The 22,702-nt window shown below is 45.9% G+C and overlaps 1 protein-coding gene across 3 annotated transcripts in view; it reads left to right on the forward strand.

The window, feature by feature from the left end:
* The window catches only part of RAPGEF3 (Rap guanine nucleotide exchange factor 3), a 50,718-nt gene that overhangs the window by 14,760 nt on the left and 13,256 nt on the right, over window positions 1-22,702 (forward strand). For 2 of the 3 annotated variants that reach the window (XM_082208171.1, XM_082208172.1), the window contains 13 exons: window positions 6,116-6,169; window positions 7,800-7,906; window positions 8,861-8,982; window positions 9,703-9,865; window positions 10,641-10,725; window positions 11,992-12,052; window positions 13,390-13,466; window positions 14,691-14,837; window positions 16,106-16,221; window positions 16,812-16,900; window positions 17,215-17,293; window positions 17,883-18,033; window positions 18,226-18,308. In XM_082208171.1, coding sequence (XP_082064297.1) covers window positions 6,116-6,169; window positions 7,800-7,906; window positions 8,861-8,982; window positions 9,703-9,865; window positions 10,641-10,725; window positions 11,992-12,052; window positions 13,390-13,466; window positions 14,691-14,837; window positions 16,106-16,221; window positions 16,812-16,900; window positions 17,215-17,293; window positions 17,883-18,033; window positions 18,226-18,308 — 1,334 coding nt within the window. Of the gene's footprint in view, window positions 1-4,753; window positions 4,790-6,115; window positions 6,170-7,799; window positions 7,907-8,860; window positions 8,983-9,702; window positions 9,866-10,640; window positions 10,726-11,991; window positions 12,053-13,389; window positions 13,467-14,690; window positions 14,838-16,105; window positions 16,222-16,811; window positions 16,901-17,214; window positions 17,294-17,882; window positions 18,034-18,225; window positions 18,309-22,702 lie in introns of all 3 variants that reach the window. The other variant, XM_082208170.1, reaches the window with a different exon arrangement.

A 22,702-nucleotide genomic window follows, 5' to 3' on the forward strand; every position in this document is an offset into this window, starting at 1 on the left:
CAGCGCCTAGGACTTGCCAATCGCATGGTCGGCGGTTCGAATCCCTGCAGCGGGGTGCGCTCCCGTTGCTCGGTCCCAGCGCCTGCCAACCTAGCAGTTCGAAAGCACCCCCGGGTGCAAGTAGATAAATAGGGACCGCTTACTAGCGGGAAGGTAAACAGCGTTTCCGTGTGCTGCGCTGGCTCGCCAGAGCAGCTTCGTCACGCTGGCCACGTGACCCGGAAGTGTCTGCGGACAGCGCTGGCCCCCAGCCTCTAGAGTGAGATGAGTGCACATCCCTAGAGTCTGTCAAGACTGGCCCGTACGGGCAGGGGTACCTTTACCTTTAGAGTGTCAAATACATTATAGATTTGGGGGGACCCCCCCAAACCCTAGAAAGTAATAATGGTAGGGTTTTGATTATTTGGAGCATTGAAGGGAAGATTGGAGGTCAGTGGAAAAGTACAGGTTAAGATTTCTTTCCAAACCAGGCCCTCGCCTGGGATAGAAACATCAGCAGGACAACATGGCATCTTTGGGCCTCCTTAGTCCCCCACCCCTTTTTCTGATGCTCCAAGCAGAGCCAGAGCAAGGAGGCTGGCTCTAGCTTCCGTTTTAATTTCCCACAATCCCCCAAAGCAACATTGCACTGAGGCCATTGTGAGAAAGTGAACTTGAGGTTAGACTGTGCTGCTTGGAGCACTGTTGCCGCCAGAGATTCACCCCCCAACAGAGGAGACCCTCCAGCTAGTGCACTAGTCTCTTCAAACCTGGAGCTGGCCCTACCTATGGGGAGGAGCTATGCATATATTTAGCATATTTATTACTAGCGCTTCACCAAAGATGAGAACAACAGTAGTCAACCTTTTCAGACCTGGGATTCACCTTTAGCCCAAACATGCATTTGGAACCCATTAATTAAGTTTTTATGTCACATCTGCATGGTGTTGCTGCTGCTGCTGCTGTTGCTGTGACAATCCACCTTGGATCAGGCCCTGACCCAACATTTGAAGACCAGTAGATTACAATGGCATGAACACAATAAAATGCAGTAGAGAAACAATTAGAACGACAAACCAACCAATAACCACATTTGCAGAAAGGAAAAAATCATTGCACATTCCTAAAAGCCTGGGTGAAAAGGTACGCCTTTGCGTGTTTTTTGGAAACCCCCAGTGATGGGGGGGGGTAAGGGGCAAGGAGTTCCAAAGTCTGGGGGTCATCAAAATGCACTCTGCTTTACACATTACTTTCCTGTGTCTAAATTGTTATTATTAAATTGTTATTGGGCAGGTGAAAGATAGCAGCATGAATTAGCTAAGCTCTTAGGGATGAACCCATTTATTTTTCTGCATGCTTTTTGATGCGCGAGGATATTGCTTCAGGGAAAGGCAGGGTGACTTCTGGGTGTCTCCCTTTGGCATCGGCAAGCTCTTCTGATCTCTGGGTTGCAAACGAGGCAATGTGATGAGGCTTCGGCAGAATTTGGGGCCTCCCTGGCTGGCTGGCTGGCTGCCTGCTGGGCTCAGTTGCTGAAGCCTCTTGGGTGTTTCTTCCCTTACCTGTTGAGTCTGGAGGCATTTCTCCGGCTCCTGACAGATGGCAGCCCTTGTGATATTTGCCGTGTAAACACGCCAAGGGGCGGGGTGCTGTTTGTACTCCACAGCTGGGGAAATGAGGAGTCCTGGAGAACTGGCAAGAGACCTTGGGAAGGGAGGCTGCCTTCCTGAGACTCCGGGCATTTCTGCTGCTTGGCCTGCCCACTCCCTCTGATCTCAAATGCGTTGATTTTAGAAAGGTGCTATGTGGTGCTGTGGCGGCAGTGCTGGATTTACATATAAGTTAAACAAGCAATAGCTTAGGGCCCCACTCTCTTGGGGCCCCCCAAAAAAATTAAAGGGAAAAAAGGTGGATGTACATTTCCAAAATATAAGATAAAAACAAATTACTTTGATAAAATACATATTTTGTTATGTGCAAATGGCTTTAGATACCTATTAGGTCCATATAGCATATATTCGACACAAAAAACAGTGACAATATGTTGTTAACAAAGGACAGCTGGATATATAAAGGGCCCCATTACCTTCAGTAGTTTAGGGCCTCATCAAACCTCAATCTGGCCCTGTGTGGCGGGCTTAGCGTTTTAGCCCTGGAGCCCGTGTTTGCTGTCTGAGCTCTGGCCTAGAATAAACACAGGGAAATAAAAGAATGTTTTGCAGCAGGGGAGGGGGGCTTTTCAGCCTAGGGGCCATATTCCTTTATGGAAAGCTTCCTGGGGGCCGTATGCTGGATCAGAGGCTGGATCAGAGGTGAAAATGGGAGGAGAAAAGGATGTGTTTTTGAGCTTTGTGCAATAGGCCAAATTCCTGCCACGCAAAACCTAGAGGTTTTTGCACACACACATCCTCTCAGCATACCTTTCTCCATCCCTGTTAAGACCACACTGCAGCCGTGCCGAGGCACTTGAGGAGGACATGGAGCAGAGTCTGTCTCTCTGTGTGGCCTGGGCAGACTCCTGAAGGCTGGGAAAAGGGCATGGAGAGCTCTGTTAGCCCTCAAGCTGAGGTTCTCTGTCCTTATCTTAAGAGCATGTGCAGAGCACCTTCCCATCACCCCTGAGGTTACAGTAGCTGGAAGTGCTCCAAGCATCATACTTGACAGGTGAGTTTTGCAGATGAGAAGAGAGGTACTCTGGTGCTATGCTGGCAGAGCAGTTTGTAGAATAAGAATTGTAGAGTTGGGAAGGCACCCTGCGGTCATCTAGTCCAACCCCCTGCAATGCCAGAATTGCTGTTGCAATGCAAGAATCTCAGCTAAGTGAATCACAGTTGCTGTGTCTGATGTCTATCTGGGGGCGGAGAAATTACATAAAAGTAGCAGACATTCTTCCAGTGTCCCTGGAAATATCACCTATGCCAACCAATCCAAGGACAGCAGTATGTGCTTGGAGGGAGCTGACCTCTGGAGGCTGAGCTGGAGGAGCGTCGCCGTATCACATTGCCATGCCCCGCAGAGCACAAACAAAGCAGAGAACCAGGCAGCGGCCAAGGGATCTTCCACCAGCATGCTCAGGAGTCGCAGGGTGAAATCTCAATCGCACAGAACATCTCCCCTTACCCCCCCCCTGCAGGATCCAAAAGTAGGAAGCTGCAACAGGCAAAGGGATTCTGTGGTGCAGTTTGCAAAGTAGGCACAAACATACCAGAGAGGTCACTGGTTCAAATCTACCCTGTCATGCTTGTTTATCCTTTCCTACTAGCTATCACTCACTGAGAAGGGGGTGGTCAGTACAGCTGTACAGATGCACATGTGCTCTCAAGGACGGTGGTTCAGATATTCCCCGATACTGGCTGGGGGTGGGGATCAGCACAGCCCCAGGGAGGATGGTAAGCAGTGCGCAGCTCCTGAGTGCCAGAAGTCTCACCACAGGCATGTGCCACCCCAAGCCTAGAAACACACAGACCCAAACTCATTTCCCACTGGTTGTGGGGCAGGGAGAAGGGCATGCACACACATTGCTAAAGCTACAAGAGGCAGCGCATAAGGACAGGGAGGTAACAGCCCATATGCCCCTGGGTGAGTGTCACAGCAGAATAGTGAGGCACCTCCCACTGTCAGCGGAACCTTGCTTTGCAGGAGGAGCCCGGCAGGCTTCACGACTGGGTGGGCACATGCTCATGCAATGTGCATTTGGGATGCTGAAGATGTGCTTCTGGTGTCTCCCCTTGTCACAATTGAAATTCAGGAGACACAGTGAGGATTGTTCTGTAAATGAATGAGATACAGACAAGTAGGTTGTGCATTTGGGGCTTATCTGGTTGCATTTAGGGGCAAAGTACCCTTTTCTGTGCCTGTATTCTCATCAGAAATGAGCTCTGAGAGTCCTGCCTCTGTCTCTCTCGATGTTTCCCTCCATTTTGAATATTGTTTAGTGTTACTCTATCTCAGGCCAGGAGAGATGCTTCTTGGGACTTGTGCTGTATTCAGTGGCGTGGCGTGGGGGGTGCAGGGGGGGCCGGCCGCACCGGGCGCAACATCTGGGGGTTAGGGTGAGGGGGCGCAAATCCACGGGTTAGGGGGCGCAAATTACTTGCCTTGCCCCGGGTGCTGACAACCCACGCTACGCCACTGGCTGTATTCTCTGTGCTGGGCAGTTTCTCAAGAAACTATTGGTAACTTGGCAAACCACTCAAAGGCTGAAATATTTCTGTGGGCTCTATCATGATACCACTCCAAATTCCAGAGTTTTCTGGCCAAGCAAACACTTGAACTAGAGTTGTGTTTGTGTTCTGTAGCAAATCTGGTTCATTTGTAGGAAGTTCCATCTGTAATGGAACACAGAATCCGCTTCTTGGGCTAGCTGCCTCACATTACCTCATTGTAGGTCTGGCTGTGCTTAAGGCTGCTCCCTGCAAATATGTCTATTAAAGTAAGTAGAAAATAAACCATTTATTTAAATCATTTTTATACTGATTTACATTTGGGGGGGGGAATCTCTGTAGATTCTGCATAAAGCTTCAGATATGTTTATTTGAAAGTATAATCTTTATGTACTTATTTAAATCATTTCTCTACCTCTACATGGTTCTAAAAAATATCCAAGTGGTTTTACAGCCTATCTTAAAACATCAAATAGAACATGACAAAATGGAAAAATATAAAATTTCAGAAGAAAATCAAATGCAATAAGATTCACATTTAAAGCAGCATGATTAGCAGGTAAACAAAATATTCTCTTAACAAAAGAGTTACAAGCAGGCCTTTTTTTCAGCTGGAACTTGCTGGACTCAGCTCCACCATCTCTCAGGTGAGCGCTGTTGCCATTCTAAGAGAACAAGGGAGGTCTTCATGGTGAGTTCCAGCACCTCTTTTTCTAGAAAAATAGCACTGGTTACAAGTAAGAATCAAATGCTAAAATGCAGTAAAAAAATCCACATATAAAGCATCATTGGCAACTAAATGAAATTTCTGAGACAATACTTTTCCACCACAGTAACATCTCCCAAAGGCATCCTTATTAATCTTTTACATATAAAACTCATTCCCACCAACCACACCCAGAGCACAGCTAATCTCCAGCCAACCATTTGTCACAAGGCCAACATCTGACAACTATTTTCTTACTCTGTGTGAGTTTCTGCTGCATGCTGATTTTCAGAAAGGGGTGGAGCTCCCTTGCCTTCCGCTTCTCCTTGGGTGGGGCAAACTTTGCTGTGGGTCTCAGGATGAGTTTGCACCTGCATGCTCATCACATGACGAGAGCAGTATCACATGATGCCTATCAAATGATGCGTATGTATGTGAAGGGACCACCATCACAGCTCAAACAGATCAAAACAGGCAAAACTTTTGTATCCCTTTGGACCTTTAATTTATTTTTAATGGAGGCAGGTTGCATATCCAGGTGTGATACTCATCTGCTACCTTTGCCTCAGGCATCTTAAGTTATCAGTTTGCACACTCTTATCATTCTGAGCAGTTCTCCTTTAGTGAATCTCAACCATCGTCCCATTATGCTACTTCTCCCAATTCCACACCAGGTGTAATCATGTGATGGGGCTCAAATTCATGTGGGAAGTCCTACTCAACATTGTGTGAACAGACTTCCTAGCTCAGGAGTAGCTAACCTGTGGCACCTCCAGATGTTGCTGGACTCCTAGTCCCAATGGCCCCAACCAGCATGGGTAATGGTCAGGGATGGTGGGAGATGTGGTCCAGCAATATCTGGAGAGCCACATGTTTCCCACCCCAGAGCCAACTTCCATTAGCATTCTGGCCATTAGACTGGCTACCAAACTCTGCCACTTTTTGCCCAATGAAGGTCAGACAAAGAGATCTGTTTTCCTTTGTTGAAGGCTTGGGGGCATGGGTTGTGGCACGGCATGGCGTTTCTTCCCTTCGGATGTACTGTGGCTCAGTGGGCGCCTAACATGTGACATCTGGTCAGCCTGGTAACTGCCCCCCCCACACACAGGTTCTCTCTTGCAGGGATGAGGAAGCACTTCCTTTGCACGGGAGGATGCCTGCCTGCTTCTGCACTGGGCTCTGTACTGGGCTAACACACGCAACCGACAGCCCCTTCCTCACTTTGTAAATGGACTAAGGAAATGTCCTTGATCTTTTTGTTTTCCAGACCCCTCTTCCAGACACCGAATCAGCGTTAGTGCCTGGCCACAGCCTAAAGCAGGTAAATATCAAACAGCCATCTTGACAGGGACAAAGGAAGCACAGCCTAAAAGTGGGGGCGGTTACTCCCCCCCCCACGGGCTAACAGGCTTGTGGTATGATGTGTTTCCTTTCACACAGGTCTGTGTATGTATTTCAGGGATGTGTGCAAGCATTTATTATTATTATTATTATTATTATTATTATTATTATTATTATAGATTTCCATCCCACCTTTCTGAGAGTTATGCCACATTCATGGGAGCTTTTGCACACTAAAATCACATTAGTACATGGTGGTGCAGCAAAAGCCTGAAAAGGTCTTTGCTGACAGAGAACCTCAAGGGGCAAGGTGCTACATGATGTAGGTGTAGAAATGGCCCTGTCTGTCCCATGGAATTTGAAGCTACAAATCTCTATTTGCATTTTTTTTTATATTTAAAAAAGTTCCTAGTCCCCATGATTGTGAAGATCAGTTTGCAGGTGTGCTGGATGATGCCTGATGAAATCACAACTGCCAATTCCAGTTGCTGGAAAGCACAGGTGGTGAGAAGGTTCTGGTGCTCATCTTCTGCTCCCTGCCCTCCGACAGGCATCTAGCTGGCCTCTGTGAGAACAGGAAGCTGGACAAGATGGGCCAGCAGGCTATGCTTATGTTCTTATGAGTGTAAAATCAGAAAGCCCTTTCTTCAAGTCTCAGTTCTTGACAAGGATCTGCCACGTGTCCCTAGGCAAACCACTCTCTCAGACTCAGTCCTGCCCCCACATAGGAGGGAGGCTAACACTCACCTACAATAATCAGAAGGTGGTTGTGATTATTGAAACAAGGCCATGTTTGTGAAGTGCTGGGGGCAGTCAAAGGGGATCGATATAGATATAGACACACTAGGTATTTATTATTAATATTAAGGCTAATAATCTTACAGGGACTCCATGCCTCTCCTGTTCTATTTGGTAAGTACTTGAGAGGCCTGGTCGGAAGCCTGTGATCCATGTCTGGCTGAGAGCCAATCATCGTAGCCAGGATGCAAGTTGGAAGAAAATCGGATTTTAAAACCAAATTGACAGAGGAGTTTAAAACGAACCTGTTTCCATGTACTTTCCCTTCAAAATAATCAGCTTTTAAAAGGAAATTCTGTATTCAGTGGAAACAAGAACAGGCCCATACTGATGATATCTTAGGACTGAACCTTTGAGCTTCTATGAAACAGTGAGTGGAAGGCTGAAAAGAACCAGAGACAAAAATATCTGACTTTGGAGGTCAAGTGTTTATAAATATGACACAATTGTTCATGCATATTTATTATTCTGCAAACGACAACTTGTTCAACTATGCATAACATCCCTTTCCTCTCCTCCCTGCTTTCCCCCAAATCCAAAATTAGTTTTGGGCTTTCCAGATACTGAGTATCTGGAGACTGAGCCAGAAGGTTCGTTATCCCAGTGCCTTTGGTGGGACCCTGAGCGGGGAAGCCTGGCTAGCCCTGTCTCTCATCTTCTGCTGCCAAGCAAATACATTCCCATTTATGCAAAGCTTTGACTCACAGGTGCCTTGTGAATATAGTGTAATTGGTTTTAACTGGTTGCATTCAGTGTTTTTTATTGTTTCATTTGTCTTTTCAATGTTTTTCTCTTGCCTTATTCTTTCACAGGCTTCATCGAACAAAATTCAGAGAGCAGGGAGGCTCCTCTGTGCACATCTGGTCATCTTGTACCCGGACCTAATCCGCGATCACAAGCACCACCTCCGGCTTTACAGGTGTGCATATACCTGTCCCTTGTATAAAGGGTCAGGGGCGGCCAGTGAGCTGCAGGGTCTGTGGGCGTGCTGCTTCCTCTAGGGGCGGGGGGCTCTTGCGAGTGAACCAACTAGCTGCCCCTGAAATTTCCCCCAAAGTGAATTTCAAGGTGGGTGCACCACTGTGAGTGCTCCCCCACCCCCGGTAAATGGTAGTGACTCTGCGTCTGGGAAGCTATTGCTGCAGTTCTGCCTTCTACAGCAGAAGCTTGCAGCTTCTAAAAGGATCAGTTAACAAGAGGCGAGAAATACCTTTCTCTGCCTGAGACCCTGGAGAGCCTCTGCCAGTCAGAGTAGACAACACCGTGCTGGCTGGACCAACCTAATGTCCCTATTCATCCTGTACTGAAAGCCCAGCTGGTCCTGGGATAGGGAACTTGGCCTTTCAGATATTGCTGGAGCACAACTCTGGTCATCCCTAACCATTGATCATTCTGGCTGGGGTTGATGGGAGTTGGAGTCCGACAACATCTGGAGGCCTGCAGGTTCCCCATCCCTGAGTTAGTCGAGCAACCCATTCCCAGAATAACCAGCTTTGGGAAACCATAAATAGGATGTGTTGACAATAGCTACAGGTAGGTAAGGAGGGCATTCTGCCTCTGAACTTGGAGGCTATACATGACTAAATTGCCACTGGAAAGACCCTCCCCCCCCCCATGAATTGTACTTAAGGACAGTGGCCAATGCCGCATCTTATGGCAATGAGTTCCAGAAATTAACTATGCCTTGTCTTGTCCTTCCCAGACAACCAAAAGATGAAACCCCCAAAACCAAGGAAAGGGGGAGGGGGAGCATAGGGGAGATCTAGAGCTTTAAAACTGGAAATCCAATCTGAAGTTCAGAACTTGCTCATCTAGCTCTGCTGCAGATTGTGGGAATTCTTCCCATGAACTCTGTTTGGTGTCTCCCTTCCAGGCAGTGCTGTTCTGGGAAGGAGCTGGTGGATGCGCTGCTCAGCGCAGAGTTTTCTGTACAGACGCGCAGTCAGGCCCTTGGACTCTGCCAGGTGCTGGTGGACGAAGGAGTCTTGGCTCATGGTGAGACAACCAGAGGAAAGAAGGGGGGCCATAACAGTCTCAGGATCCCACTGCTCATTAGGCACTGCTCACGATGCTACCTAACCAAGCCGGTCCATGTCAGAGCACTTTTGTTTTTTGCCCTGCTGTTTCCCCCAGCAAAACCCAATCTGAACTGCTGAATCAATGCAAACAGCAGTTTGGGTTTTCTGCAGATTGCTCTTTGCTCCGATTCAGCAGAAGAGAGCAGGTTTCCACAGGGAAAGCCTTGGGGGGCACCGAATTTTGGCATTGCACAGGGCACTGCTGATATTTGAGACCCCAAGGTCTGCCACTGGAGAAGGGGGCTGGATTGGGTGCTCTCCAAGGACCCCTCACCCTCTGGTTCTTTGTGTGCCCGCTGGGCTTACCCAGCAGCTGTAATACCACTTTGCATTCCTTCACTGTCCAGATAGCTGCCTGTCACAGGGAGACAGGGAAAGCTATAAGAGGTGATGCAACCGGGAGCTGATATGTTGGCAGGGGGCTCTTCACATCTTCTGTTGGCTTCTTCTAAGGGCAGGGAAGCTGTGACCTTCCAGTAGCTGATGACTACAGCTCTCATCAGCCCCAGCCAACATAGCCAGCAATCAGGGGTGATGGGAGGTGTCATCCAATAGTTCCCGGAGGAGCACAGGTTCCCTCCCCATCCCCTTGTGCTCTCTTACTCTCATCCTGCTTTCACCCGCCTTCCCTGTGCAGTGCGGCAGGAGAGCTATTTCCAGGATCGCGACACCCAGTTCTTCCGCTTTGTGGCCCTGGAGCCAAGCGCTGAAGACCGGGATGGGGAGGAGCTCCTGGAGGCACTGGCATTGCTCACCCAACTGGGCCCTACCGCCTTGCTCACCACCATCTTGCACAAACCGTGAGTGTGAGGACTGAGCTATAGTGTGGCAGGCAGGGAGGAAATGTGGAAGGTTTAAGGCTTTGCTGCTGATAGAACAGCAAAGCCATTTCTGTTTATTAGTGAACGAAAGTGCAGGTGGATAGATGATAGATAGAAAGAAATGTATATATTGTTTCCTTGATTATTTCATTCATTCGCTTTATTTAAATCCTGCCTTTCTAGGGACTCATCCACACTTTTGCTTGACCTGTATTTTGATGCTGTTCTTTGCTGATTAATTCCCCTGGGTCTGAGAGCTTTTCTTGTTGTTCGCAGTTATGCTTTACAAAAATCCGATATTATGTGCTGAATTGACGCAGGGTTAAGGAAAATCTCTTTTTGGATTTTATGCACACCCGATAAGAGCTGATTCAGCAAGTGATTGGCCCCTGTGAGAACAGGATCCTGGATTACAATAGCCCATTGGCCTGTTCTAGCAGGCTCTTCCTAACTTTAAAAGTGAATTTCTCAACCTCATGATTGTAGCCAAGCTGCCTGGCGTCTGGCCCTCGTGCCAGAGGATATGATGGAGGTTAAGGACGTCCTGTTGCTGCATTGGTAGTTTGCTCTCTTCCTTGTCCTTCCCCATGATCAGAAGAAACAAGGAGGTTTATGCCATGAATTTACATCCTTCGCTTTGAAGGAGTCAGGGTAATGCACACTGTCTTGGGGATGAGGATGCGGTGGTGGTGAGTGCTGTAAAGTGGCAGGAGAACCTGACATATGTGTGCCTTACCTGGACACTCTCCTCCAGCCCTGGCCAGCGCACAGATGAGGAGCTTGCACTGATCTTTGAGGAGCTGCTGCACATCAAAGCTGTCGCCCATCTCTCCAGTTCTGTAAGTAACAGTCAGATTCTGCCTCATTTGGCCCGTCTTTAATTTGAATGCCATGAGTAATGGATGGCTAGGAAGGGAAACCAATGGGATGGCCAAACAAATCCCCCCCCCCTCCATTAGCTATTCCATTTGATAGGATGAACCTATCTAGCAGATTTGTCCTATTTCCACCTGGTTGCTTCCTTTCATTTGTCAGTCACTTCAAACCTGCCCACCTGCTGCCTGAGCCTGCGTCAGACTGGATCCATCTCCTATACAGATGTAGGGGGTGAAAATTCATGCACATTAGGGGGGGGGTGTTTGCTGTTCACTCTACCTATCTTACACTAGATGTAAAGAATTTATGATGCTACTTTTAGAATGGGCACATGTCAAGTTTTCTAAATACTTCAGTCTGCTTGTTTTCTCTGCTCACATACTTCCAACACACACACACACACACACACACACACACACAGCCATTGCATCAAGAGTCCCCTTTTCTTCAGTTCTGAACTCAGTATGCTTGAGTGACTTAATGGACTGTATTTGATGGGTGATTTAGAGGAGGGGAGCTGTGTCAATTTGAACATGCAAAGCAGTCCAAGCACAGTCCAGAAATCAAAAACGAAAGAATGGCAGCTGGCTGTTAAGTCCACAAATAAGATTAGGTGGTGAGCAGTTCACCACCACCAGGGGCATCTGGTAACCAGAACTTTGTCAGCCAGCATTATTAGCAAAATTTGACAAATATAGCACCATATGTTGATGTTAAGAAATATGCATCACTACATTTTTTTTTGTTGACTATAATTTAGTATACATAAATGAGCTTCTAGGTGGACTTCTCTTTAAGAACCACCAAGATTACGGAGGAGTATAGTTATTAACTAGTATGAATAGTATGTAGTAATCAGAACTGTGCTGACCCAGGTGTGGATGTTGCCTCCCCAGAAGCTTTTATGCATGTGTACCTTCTATGAACTTGCTTCCTGCTTGGCCAACCAGTGGCGGAGCTTCATGCTCTGGCACCGGGGGGGGGGGCTGGGGGCTGGCATGCACCCTGGGGGCATGGCACACTGCCTGCGGGGGCATGGCGCCCAGCATGGGTGGGGGGGCAGCCGCAATGGGACCCCACCAGGATCATGCTGCCGGGGGTGGTGCACTCCCCCCCTTCCTCTGCCAGTGTGGCCAACGCCTTTAATCACCAAAGTTATGTTCTGCCTCGGCTGTTTGTGCAAGTGGTTTTCTAGGGCAAGCTCATTGCTTGTCTCCCTCCTGCCACAGGTGAAGAGGGAACTGGCTGCTGTCCTGCTGTTCGAATCCCATGCAAAGGCTGGAACTGTGTGTGAGTAACTGGCTGGCCATGGTTTAGTCACTTTCAGCCTAGCTCTTCTCTTGACTTCCTGCAAGCATGCCCATAGCTCAGCCTGAGGGCCATGGTCTCATCTCAGTGACCTTCCTGGGGCCACATGGCAGGGGTGGGTGGTGCCCGAGGCAAAAGTGGTCAGAGCAAGGAATGTCAGATTTACCTTTGTGCAAAGAGCTATTTTCTACACACACACTTTTCTCCCTTCCACCCTTCCATCAATGTGGATCATCAGAGTTGAAGGACACATTTCAACCAGGCAAACACTATCAAGGAGCAGTATCTTGCAGCCACTATAAGATGGCTTGTTTATTTATTTCACAATATTTATACACTTCTTGATTGTAGTTAAACCTCAGCACAGTTTACAAAAAAGAGCAAAACAATAAAATTATCAGTGAAAAGCAACAATTTAAAACCTCCAAAAAATAATTAAAACCAACGATAAGCTAAATACCAGATTAAGATATGTCAGCGTTCTGCCTGTCTTGATAGGCTTTCCTGTCAAGGCACTGAAAAAGAGTCCAGTGAAGGCTCCTGCCTGCTGTCATTAGGCAGGGAGTTCCAATGTGAGATGCTGCCACACTAAGGCATCAATTCCTTACAAATGTGGATTGAGTATTAATTATGTGGCACCTGTAACAGTACCAGTTCTGCAGATGGAAGCAGTTGAGTGGGTGTCCAGGGGGGCAAGACGATCGCATAGGTAAACTGGTCCATGCTGTTAAGGGCTTTATATAGTAATAATAACACTTTGAACTTTGAGCAGAAGTTTTATATCCAGATCAGGCGCAAGGAAAGTCCCACAGAGAGTGCATTGCAGTAGTCTTTGGAATGGGGATGGGTCTTGTGTGTTGTTGCTGTGCCATCATCCCAGTGACTTTTGAGAGGGTCAAATGTGATACACAGCAATCTTCTACCCTGTGCAATTCAGAAGGAGAACTTCCTATCTATTTATCTTCCTCCTTTCCAATTCCCTGTGGCAGCTCTTTTGAAGGCTCCCTTGAGAACCTGTTCTTCTGGCTTTGCCCACTTGTTCCTGTGCCCCCCACCCCACCCTGGCCCAAGCTGATCATTTCCTCCTTTGCCTCTAACATGTTGCCTGTGCTTCTTTCCCTGCCCTGCTGTGACCGCCAGATGTTTCAGACTATAATTCCCATTGGCTCCAGTCAGCATGGCCATTCTGGCTGGGGCAGATAGGAGTTGTAGTCCCAAGCGCATTGGGGAAGGCTGGTCTGTGCCCCTGGGCACTCATTTTGCATGTGTCTCAAAGCATAAGTCCCATAGCACTGATGCGAAGGATTTCCCCCCTCCAGTGTTCAGCCAAGGGGACAAGGGCACCTCCTGGTACATCATCTGGAAGGGATCAGTCAACGTTGTCACACATGACAAGGTTTGTATGTTTAATCTCTGTAGACTTCACATGGAAAGGGTCAGCTTGGGGTTAAGTTTGGTGTGTGTGTAGGAAATTTTATATCCACATCTGGACTAAGAGAAATCTATTTACGTAGATGTTTCTTGTCATATATTGATGCTTTTAGATCAGATTACATTTGTATACAATATAATGTACTTGTTTGTCCCAAAGTTTCACGGTAGTATGAACACCTTGCTTGTCATATTTAATATGCTGATCCGGCGCTCCCTCTGGTGTTCTTTTTAAAAATAATTCCATCAGTTAACATACCTTTGGGGGAGGACTGTGGTTCATATATCTACATATATACACACATAATTTTATTTCATCATCATCATAGACTTGTATTGTGCTAGCCATAGGCCATGGCATCATTCAGAAAAATAACAAAAGGAAAAACAACAATAACCATAAAATCACCAGGCACTACACATACAATATAAACCACGGTCACAACTACTATGATTGTTTGTTGCATAAAGTGGAATAGCAGAAGATTCTCTAGTAAAATGTGCCAAATTAAATATCCGAATCCCCTTTGCAGTTGACTGCTATTTTATCTAGTTCTTTCCTCCTGATCTTCTTAGCTGCCAACGCATAGAGTGCTACTTTATAAGTTACAAAGTCACATAATTTTATTTGTATGCCACCTTTCCATGGTTAAAACCATTCTCAAGGCAGCTTGAAACATGGAGAAAAATATGTAACCACAAACATATCAAAAATGGTCACAAACAACAAATAAAACATCCAAAAGTACACAGCCAAGTAGAAATGAATTCCACATAAATCATAAGATCTAAAATAAAAGATATCAGTAACAGCAACAATCCCCACCCCCACCCCCACTGCCCAAACCCCCAAACAATGCCCAGCCTATGAGTCAGCAGCCTCAGCTTTAGCGAGAGTGCATGCGTTGCACCCAAAAAGTCCCGAGTTGAGTCTGGAAAGGACACCTGCGTGAAACCCTGAGGAGCCCCTCCCACCAGGAGTGGCTTGCTCTGAGACGTAGATGCTTTGCCAGTCAGAGAACAAAAAGAAGCCTATTGCGAGGGGTGGTGGTGACAGCAACGAGGGGAGGGAAAATAAGGGAGAATTGGTGAGTGGCCTTGTTATTCAGTTGCCCTCAGCAGGGTCCCCTGTATTTGCCATGGTAATGTCCCTTAGAGCAGTAACGGATGTGGCGCACTCACTTTTCAGGGCTTAGTGTCCACTCTGCACGAGGGTGATGACTTTGGGCAGCTGGCGCTGGTGAACGATGCCCCTCGTGCAGCCACCATCATCCTCCGTGAAGACAGCTGCCACTTTCTGCGTGTGGACAAACGGGACTTCAATCGCATCCTCAAGGTGGGCCAGGAGTTGGGTCACACATGGAGGCTGGGGTCCTTCCATTCTCTGACAGTTTTCAGCGCTCAATAGAGTTTGCCCTGGGAAGGAATTTTGTCTCAAATGTAAGGAGGGCATTAAGGGATCAGGAGGCAGCAATAAATGAAGTTACCAGCAGTTTCTCCAGGACTTCTGCCACACGTCTGTGCCTGAATGTTCTCCTTTCATCTGTACACTAAGCTCCTTGCTTTGAAGTCCCTCCATCCCACCTGCAAAGCCTAGTTGTTTATTATCCTGTCCTTTCCAGAAGCAGCCTTGCTTTCCCTTAGGCACCTTCAGCGTCTCCCCTGCACAGGGATCCATTGTGAAGGGCAGGTTGCAAATGACCTTCTGTCCATACACAAGTTACTCTGTTTCAACTGGGCATTTGCCCATTCCTGGCTGGTCTTCCTCCGCATGCTTCCATTTTATCAGTGTAATGCAAAATGTATGCATATAGGAATTGTCTGCAAAGCCTTCTTTTAATTATGTCCAGCTGTGAAGCAAGCTGACTCCCCCTATTCATTCACCCAGAATGAAAAATAAGCTTCAGATATGATTTACTTACACGTGGTCTTGCATTGGTTCTCAGCTACAGCAGCAGTAAAAACTATGCAGGTAAAATACTTATATTTACAGTAAAAACAGCTTCAGACGTACGCCTCTTACTGGAACAAGCAGAGGGCATGTCTGCCCTCATGACTTGACGAAGGAAGAGAGAGAGAGGAGGAAAGAGGAAATTCTGTATGTTCCTTGTCCCCCATGAGAGGATGGGGAATTGACATCACACAGAGCCCCCTCTACCCAATCCATTTCTATGGTCTGAGTCTTTGCCTATCAGCAATACGGCTCTGTGGTTATTTGCCCCTCAACTTACTAACTAGCAAGAATATGCATTGTTGGATTTGACTGCAGTCTCTCACAGCAAATATAGCATAGAACTAGAATCCTAGGTCTCTTTCCCTGCTTTACACCATTATGAAATTAGTTGTGTGGCAGAGTGAGCAGACTGGGCTGAGCACTTTGACTTCAGGTGGAGGAGCTGCATGAGGCTAGTATCTTGATGTGATACCCAACATGGAATTCAGAAGTGTACAACTCACTGATTTTCTGCCCTAAAGGAGGCCCATTAGGATAGCATCTGAGGATGTCATTGGCCTAGGGCCAATGGCTGTTGTCCAGCTCCAGTGTAGATGCGCCCGAAGCATGGCAATGCAACCCAGTTCACTAGCTTCTGCTTTCCTGTCTAGGATGTTGAAGCCAACACTCTGCGGCTGAAGGAACATGGGAAGGTGGTGCTTGTTCTGGAGAAGAATTTGCAAGGCAGCAGCTCCAGTCACCTTCCTGGGACTCCAGGGAGCAGTAGGTACTGCGGTCTGGCCCCCTTCGCTTCCCTGTTCCCTCCTAGAGGCAGAAGCTCTTTCTGCTTGTTTTTCTTGCCTTCCCCACAAAACAGGGCTGGGTGTCAAGAAACTTGCACTTCCTACTCTTGGAAGTGCTTTGCAGGCAGCTGCAGAAGCAGCTCCTCCGACTGCTGTGGTGCTTTTCCCAGAGGATCTTAATGTAGCATTGCTGTTGGATTCCACATGAAATAGAACCAGAGAGAACATTTGGAGTTTTCCTGATGCCAAAACATTGGGGCTCCCCACTCCCCCCACAGGAAGATGTATTTAAATTTCCATCTGCTTCTGTAAGATCCAGTGGGCAAGTATGGTAGTTGTCGATAGTGTGCATGCTTCTTTGCTCATGTGCAACCTTAAGGCTACAAAATATACGATACTGTACAACTGTGGGCACAAAATATGGACAGGAGATCATCACTCATTCCTTGTGTGGCAAAATCAGCTAATGATATGGGGAAGGGGGATCATTTGCTGCTTAGGTGCATCGCTTGATTCTGGTTTCCACCTCACTGTCATGCTATCTGAGAAGTTCATGCTTTCCCCTCCTGTTCAGGTACTCAGTGATGTCTGGGACCCCTGAAAAAATACTTGATTATCTGCTGGAAACCATGCGTCCAGACTCTACGCTCTCTGACCCCGTAGGTAAGTCGAGGGCCACTTAAAGAGAAGGGTTAGTTAATACACCGAAGAAAACCCCATGCCAGTCATTGGTTCATGGGCTGCTTTAGAGCCAAGAACTGGGGAAAGAAGTTTGAACAGAGGGGCATCTACACAGGCACATCCCTCTTTATTTGTGGAGTTGTCGTCTCCCTTGAAGTGTACAGGGCAATGTGTGTACATTGGAAGAATGCTCATGGGACTATTTGTCAGGTTACAGGAGTTTAAATGCAAATCATCTAGGAGATCATCTAGCCCTTGTAATAATGTTTCACCATGCTTCTCTGCCACCTCTGTAGACACCTTCCTTGGAGATTTCCTTCTGACACATGATGTGTTCATGCCAACACCGCAGCTATGCAGAGCTCTGCTCCAACAATATCCTTTGTGGTTTCTGTCTCTGCTGGATCCTACAGCCCTAGTCAGCAAGCAGTTCTGTTTGGAAGGCCACTTTAGAGGCCCAGTTCGGTGGGCTGCTGGCAAGCTGTTCCCTGTGCATGCCTGCCTTGTCTCTGGGATGCTAAATAGCAGTGTTGGGAAGGAGACTTTGGGGGCCAGATTTGGCCCAGGGTCTGCTAGCTGCTCATCCTTGCACTAGAGAGATCCCAGATGTATGCTCCATACATCTCTAGTGTCCCAGGTTAAGAATGAAAGTGGCTTTGTCTGAACAGCATACATTTTAATCAGGGCTGTAAATTCTAGTTGATTAATTGGCTAGGTAATTAATAAACTTTAGTTTGACTAAAAGGGCATCTCAGATTAAGGGAGCAAAAGTTGTAAATCATGACTAATTTGCCTCATTGATTTAAGCTTTAAGCAGCAGCTGGCGGCTGGATTTAGCTGCCATTTTAGGACTCTGACCAGAGGGCACTTAGCCTAAGACCCCCTAAAACCTAGAGCCGGGCCTGGTCCATGGGAGCCACCTGGCATACGGCTGTGTTTCTGTGTCTCCTTGACTGCTGTTCACCTTTCATTCGGAACCGTCGGAGGGCACCGAACAGGACAAAGCTGCCTACATCCTGGGCAAAAGGCAGAAGATCCTGTGGCTGGTGAACCAGTGGGTGTTGCTCTACGGGCGCCTGCTGCAGGCAGAATCCAGCTCTGTGGCCTTCTTGCAGGTAACAGGATGGGTGCAGGGAGCAGTGCCTGAGGTGCAACACAAAGTGAGGATAAAAGTCGACTTGGGTTAGTGGGAGGCTGTTGCTTGCTTGGCATGAGATTGCATCTGCAGGAGGCTAGTCTGCTCCTTCTTGCTCTGCAGCAACCGGCCTGGCTGCTTCTGCTCATCAGCTCTGGCCGTTCTCTTGCAGAGCCTGTCTGAGTGTGCAACCCAGGATGCTCGTCTGGGCCCCCTGCTTAGGGAACAGATGCAGGATCGCCGGAGGAACAGAGTGTGAGTCTTCTACTCTGCCCCAGTTTGTGTTTGTGAGGATCTGGGTATGTGTGGGGAAGATGAGGCAAAAAAGAATGGCAAAATACCTGGTTCCTCAGGGCAAGTCTTAATGTCTGTAATGTGATTTGATATGTTATGATATGTGTATCAAAATACACATGTGGATGATTGCAGGGTTACCTTATTTCCTGATTTAGGAAGCATGTTAGAGCAGCCTTCAGATGTGCAGCTACTCAGTCAATCAGACCAAAGTTGGTCTGTAAGAGCTCTTCTTACCTGGTAGGTGCTCACCCCATTGGGTGATTGATGGTGGTTTCGGAAGACTCTGTGATGACATGAACACACCTGAAGGTTACTCTGACCTTCGGAGAGGCTCACTTCTGCAGACACTTGGCCCTTCCATCTCGATGTGGGGAGAGGTCTACTAATCACAACGATGGCTATGTTTGACCTCCAGTACAACTCAGTTCCAGCCTCTGGGAACAAGAAGCAGGAGAGAGGCGTATTGGTTTCGAGTCCTGCTTGCGGGCTTCTCAGCAGCATCTGTGTGGCCACTTTGAGAACTGGAGGCGGGACTAGATGAGCCTTTGGTCTGACCCAGGGGGTGCCTTTTGTTCTGAGAGGTGAAGGTCAGATAAAATATGGACAAAATGTCTTCCTTCACCCCCACCCCACCCCCCGGTCATTCCTTCTCTACACTAGGTGAGTTATTTTAAATGGGTGGGGAAGGCCTGATGTTTGGTTGCACCTGGGGGGCCTCGATGTCTTACTGGTCTCTTTCATGGCTGTAACTGAGCGGTTGCTGCTTTGCTACAGAGTCTGTTTCTCACACTTCCTGCAAATGCAGTCTGCAAGAGCTGAGCCAACATGAATAGCTGTTGAGATCTGATAATATTCCCTCTTTGGTTTTTTTAAAAAAAATACTTTTATTTGATTTTACATTTAACGTTTGCATTCACATGTTCAAATAGGATTCTCTGAACCTCATGGGTTCCATAGTTATTCTTTTCCAACTGCATCGCATAATGTTCTCCATATCTCCTTAAAACTCAGCTGTTACCATAGTTCTTGTTACATTGCAAGTGTTTTTAAAATCCTGCCAATGTTTTTAATTGTTTACAGTGTTATTTTTATTAAATTTATTATCTTCCTGGTTTCTGATCTTCCCCATCATTTTCGCCATTTTGGCATAGTCCATCATCTTTGTTAGCCATTCTTCTCTGGTAGGTACTTTATCTTCCTTCCATCTCTGGGCCTGCAGTATCCGCGCAGCTGTCGTAGCGTACATAAATAGTCTTTTCTGCTCCTTTGGTATTTCTGGACCTAAAATTCCTGGTGAAAAAAGTGTCTGGTTTTTTTACAAAAGTTATTTAAAACATTTTTTTTCAACTCATTAGAAATCATTTCCCAGTATGCTTTTGTCATTTTGCACATCTACCACATATGGTAGAATGTGCCTTCATTCTCTTTACACTTCCAACAAATATTTGTAGCAATTCTATACATTTTTGCTAATTTAGTAGGAGAAGAAGAAGAGAAGAAGAGTTTGGATTTGATATCCCGCCTTTCACTCCCCTTCAGGAGTCTCCAAGCGGCTAACATTCTCCTTTTCCCTTCCTCCCCCACAACAAACACTCTGTGAGGTGAGTGGGGCTGAGAGACTGCAGAGAAGTGTGACTGGCCCAAGGTCACCCAGCAGCTGCATGTGGAGGAGCGGAGACGCGAACCCGGTTCCCCAGATTACGTGACTACCGCTCTTAACCACTACACCACACTGGCTCTCAGTGTTAGGTGCTAATGGTACATCATTTTCCTATAATTTTCCTTCAACATACAACATGCTGTAAATTTTAGATCTCCCCTCCATAACTTTTCCCATGATGAAAATTGTATATTATGTCCAATATCCTTTGCCCATTGTATCATTACTGATTTAACTTCTTCATCTTTAGTATGCCATTCTAACAACAGTTTTTTTTAAAAAAAAGATATTTATTAAGTTTCCACAAATTATATAATCAAACACAACAATACAAACAAACACAAACAAGAAAAAACAAGTATAATTTCAAATCCTTATTTTCTTAAAACTTACTTCACCGACCTCCTCATACCTCCCCTTTCTGCATTCCAATTTCAAATATTTAATTCAGCAAATCCTCACCCTTAATTTTATCTAATTGTTAACCTTTCTTTTCTTTTAACTTAATCTTTACAGCTGTAATCCACTTACTTTCTAAAGCCGCATCATTTTAACACTCATTAATTTTACAATGTTTCTTAAGATAGTTCTTAAATTTCTTCCAATCTTCTTCCACCGTCTCTTTTCCCTGGTCTTGGATTCTGCCAGTCATTTCTGCCAATCCCATATAGTCTATCACCTTCATACATTCTTGACAAGTTCTTAGTATTGGGTTCTAACAGTTCTGTTTCTAATTTTGATTTTTCCACCTGGAAGCCAATTTTCCTGTCCAACTTGTAAACCTCCATTATTTGATAGTAATGAAGCCAGTCTCGCACTTTAACTTTTAATTTCTCAAAACTCTGCAATTTCAGTTTATCCCCTTCCTGTTCCAAAATTTCCCAATATTTCGGCCATTTGGCCTCCATATTGAGTTTTTTCACAGCCTTTGCCTCCATTGGCAACAACCACCTTGGGGTTTTGTTTTCCAACAGGTCTTTATATTTAATCCAGACATTATATAATGCTTTCCTGACAATGTGATTTTTAAAAGCTTTGTGAGCTTTAACCTTGTTGTACCATAGGTATGCATGCCACCCAAAAATGTTATTAAAACCTTCTAGGTCCAAAATGTCTGTGTTCTCAAGAAGCAGCCAGTCTTTCAACCAGCAGAAGGCTGCTGATTCATAGTAAAGTTTAAAGTCTGGCAGGGCAAATCCCCCCCCCCTTTCCTTTGCATCAGTTAAAATCTTAAATTTTATTCTGGGTTTCTTGCCCTGCCAGACAAATTTTGAGATATCTTTCTGCCACTTGAAACAATCCATCTTGTCCACAATTTGCAATGTTTGAAACAAAAACAACATTCTAGGCAATACATTCATTTTAATCACAGCGATGCGGCCTAGCAGTGAAAGCTTCAAATTTGACCATATTTCTAAATCTTTTTTTACTTCTGCCAAGCTGCTTCTAACAACAGTTTATACATTTTTGAAAGTAATTTCTCATTGTTTTCCAGTAAGTCTTTTTCAAACGTTGAAATTTCCATTTCTTTTACCCTTCATAAATACAACATTTAATTGGCGATACTGCAACCAGTTACTAAATGTCTTATATCCTCAATTTTTCTCATTTTAAAGTGATCTTCTGCTTCCATTAACAGCTCTTTATAAGTTGCCCATTCACTTCTTGCATTTACTTTTCTCAAGGATATTGCTTCTAGTGGGGAGAGCCACCAAGGTGTTTTCTGTTCCAATAGGATTTTGTATTCCTCCCATACTACATAAATCGATTTTCTTACCAAGTGGTTTAGGAAACCTTTATGCACTTTTGTCTTTTCATACCATAGATATGCATGCCAACCAAATCTTTATCATGGCCTTCTAAATCTAGAATATCCACATTCTTTTAAGTTATCCACTCCTGAAGCCAGCAAAGACAGGACACCTCATAATATAATCTCAGGGAGAAGCCACGTCTTTCCTCAGTACCAGTTAGCAAATTATATTTAATCCTTGGTTTCTTCCCCTGCCAAATAAATTTAGAAATATATTTTTGCCATTGCTTGAAGTGTCCTGCTCCACTGATTACGGGAACTGACTGAAATAAAAATAGCATTCTTGGCAATACATGCATTTTTATTACTGATAACCTTCCCCATACCCCCAAAATTTTCTTTCTTTCTTTCCAAGTGGATGTATAGTTGTCGTTGAAAATATTTATATTACAGTCATACCTCGAGTTGAATGTGCTTTGGGTTGAGTGCGTTTGAGGTGCGCTCTGCGGCAACCCGGAAGTAACGGAGTGTGTTACTTCCGGGTTTCACCGCTTGCGCAGACGCTCAAAATGACGTCACGCGCATGTGTGGAAGTGGCGAAACGCGACCCGTGCATGCGCAAACGTGCCGTCGCATCTTGCGTTCTGTTCAGGATGCGAATGGGGCTCCGGAACGGATCCCGTTCGTATCCCGAGGTACCACTGGATTTGTCATCAACCATACCCCTAAATATTTTACATTTTTTAAATTAATAGTTCTGTTTTTTGTTGTAAATCTTTTTTGTATTGTTCTGTCACATTTTTTTTACCAACATTTTCATTTTGTTTTTATTTAACTTAAAACCTGCTACTTGGCCAAACTCAGAAATTCTATCTAAGACCCTTGGTATACTTACCATCGGGTCTTCTACTTTTATCACAAGGTCATCCGCAAATGCTT

This window comes from Podarcis vaucheri, assembly GCF_965113315.1.
Source record: "Podarcis vaucheri genome assembly, chromosome: 2".
In the NCBI taxonomy this organism is placed as follows: Eukaryota; Metazoa; Chordata; class Lepidosauria; order Squamata; family Lacertidae; genus Podarcis; species Podarcis vaucheri.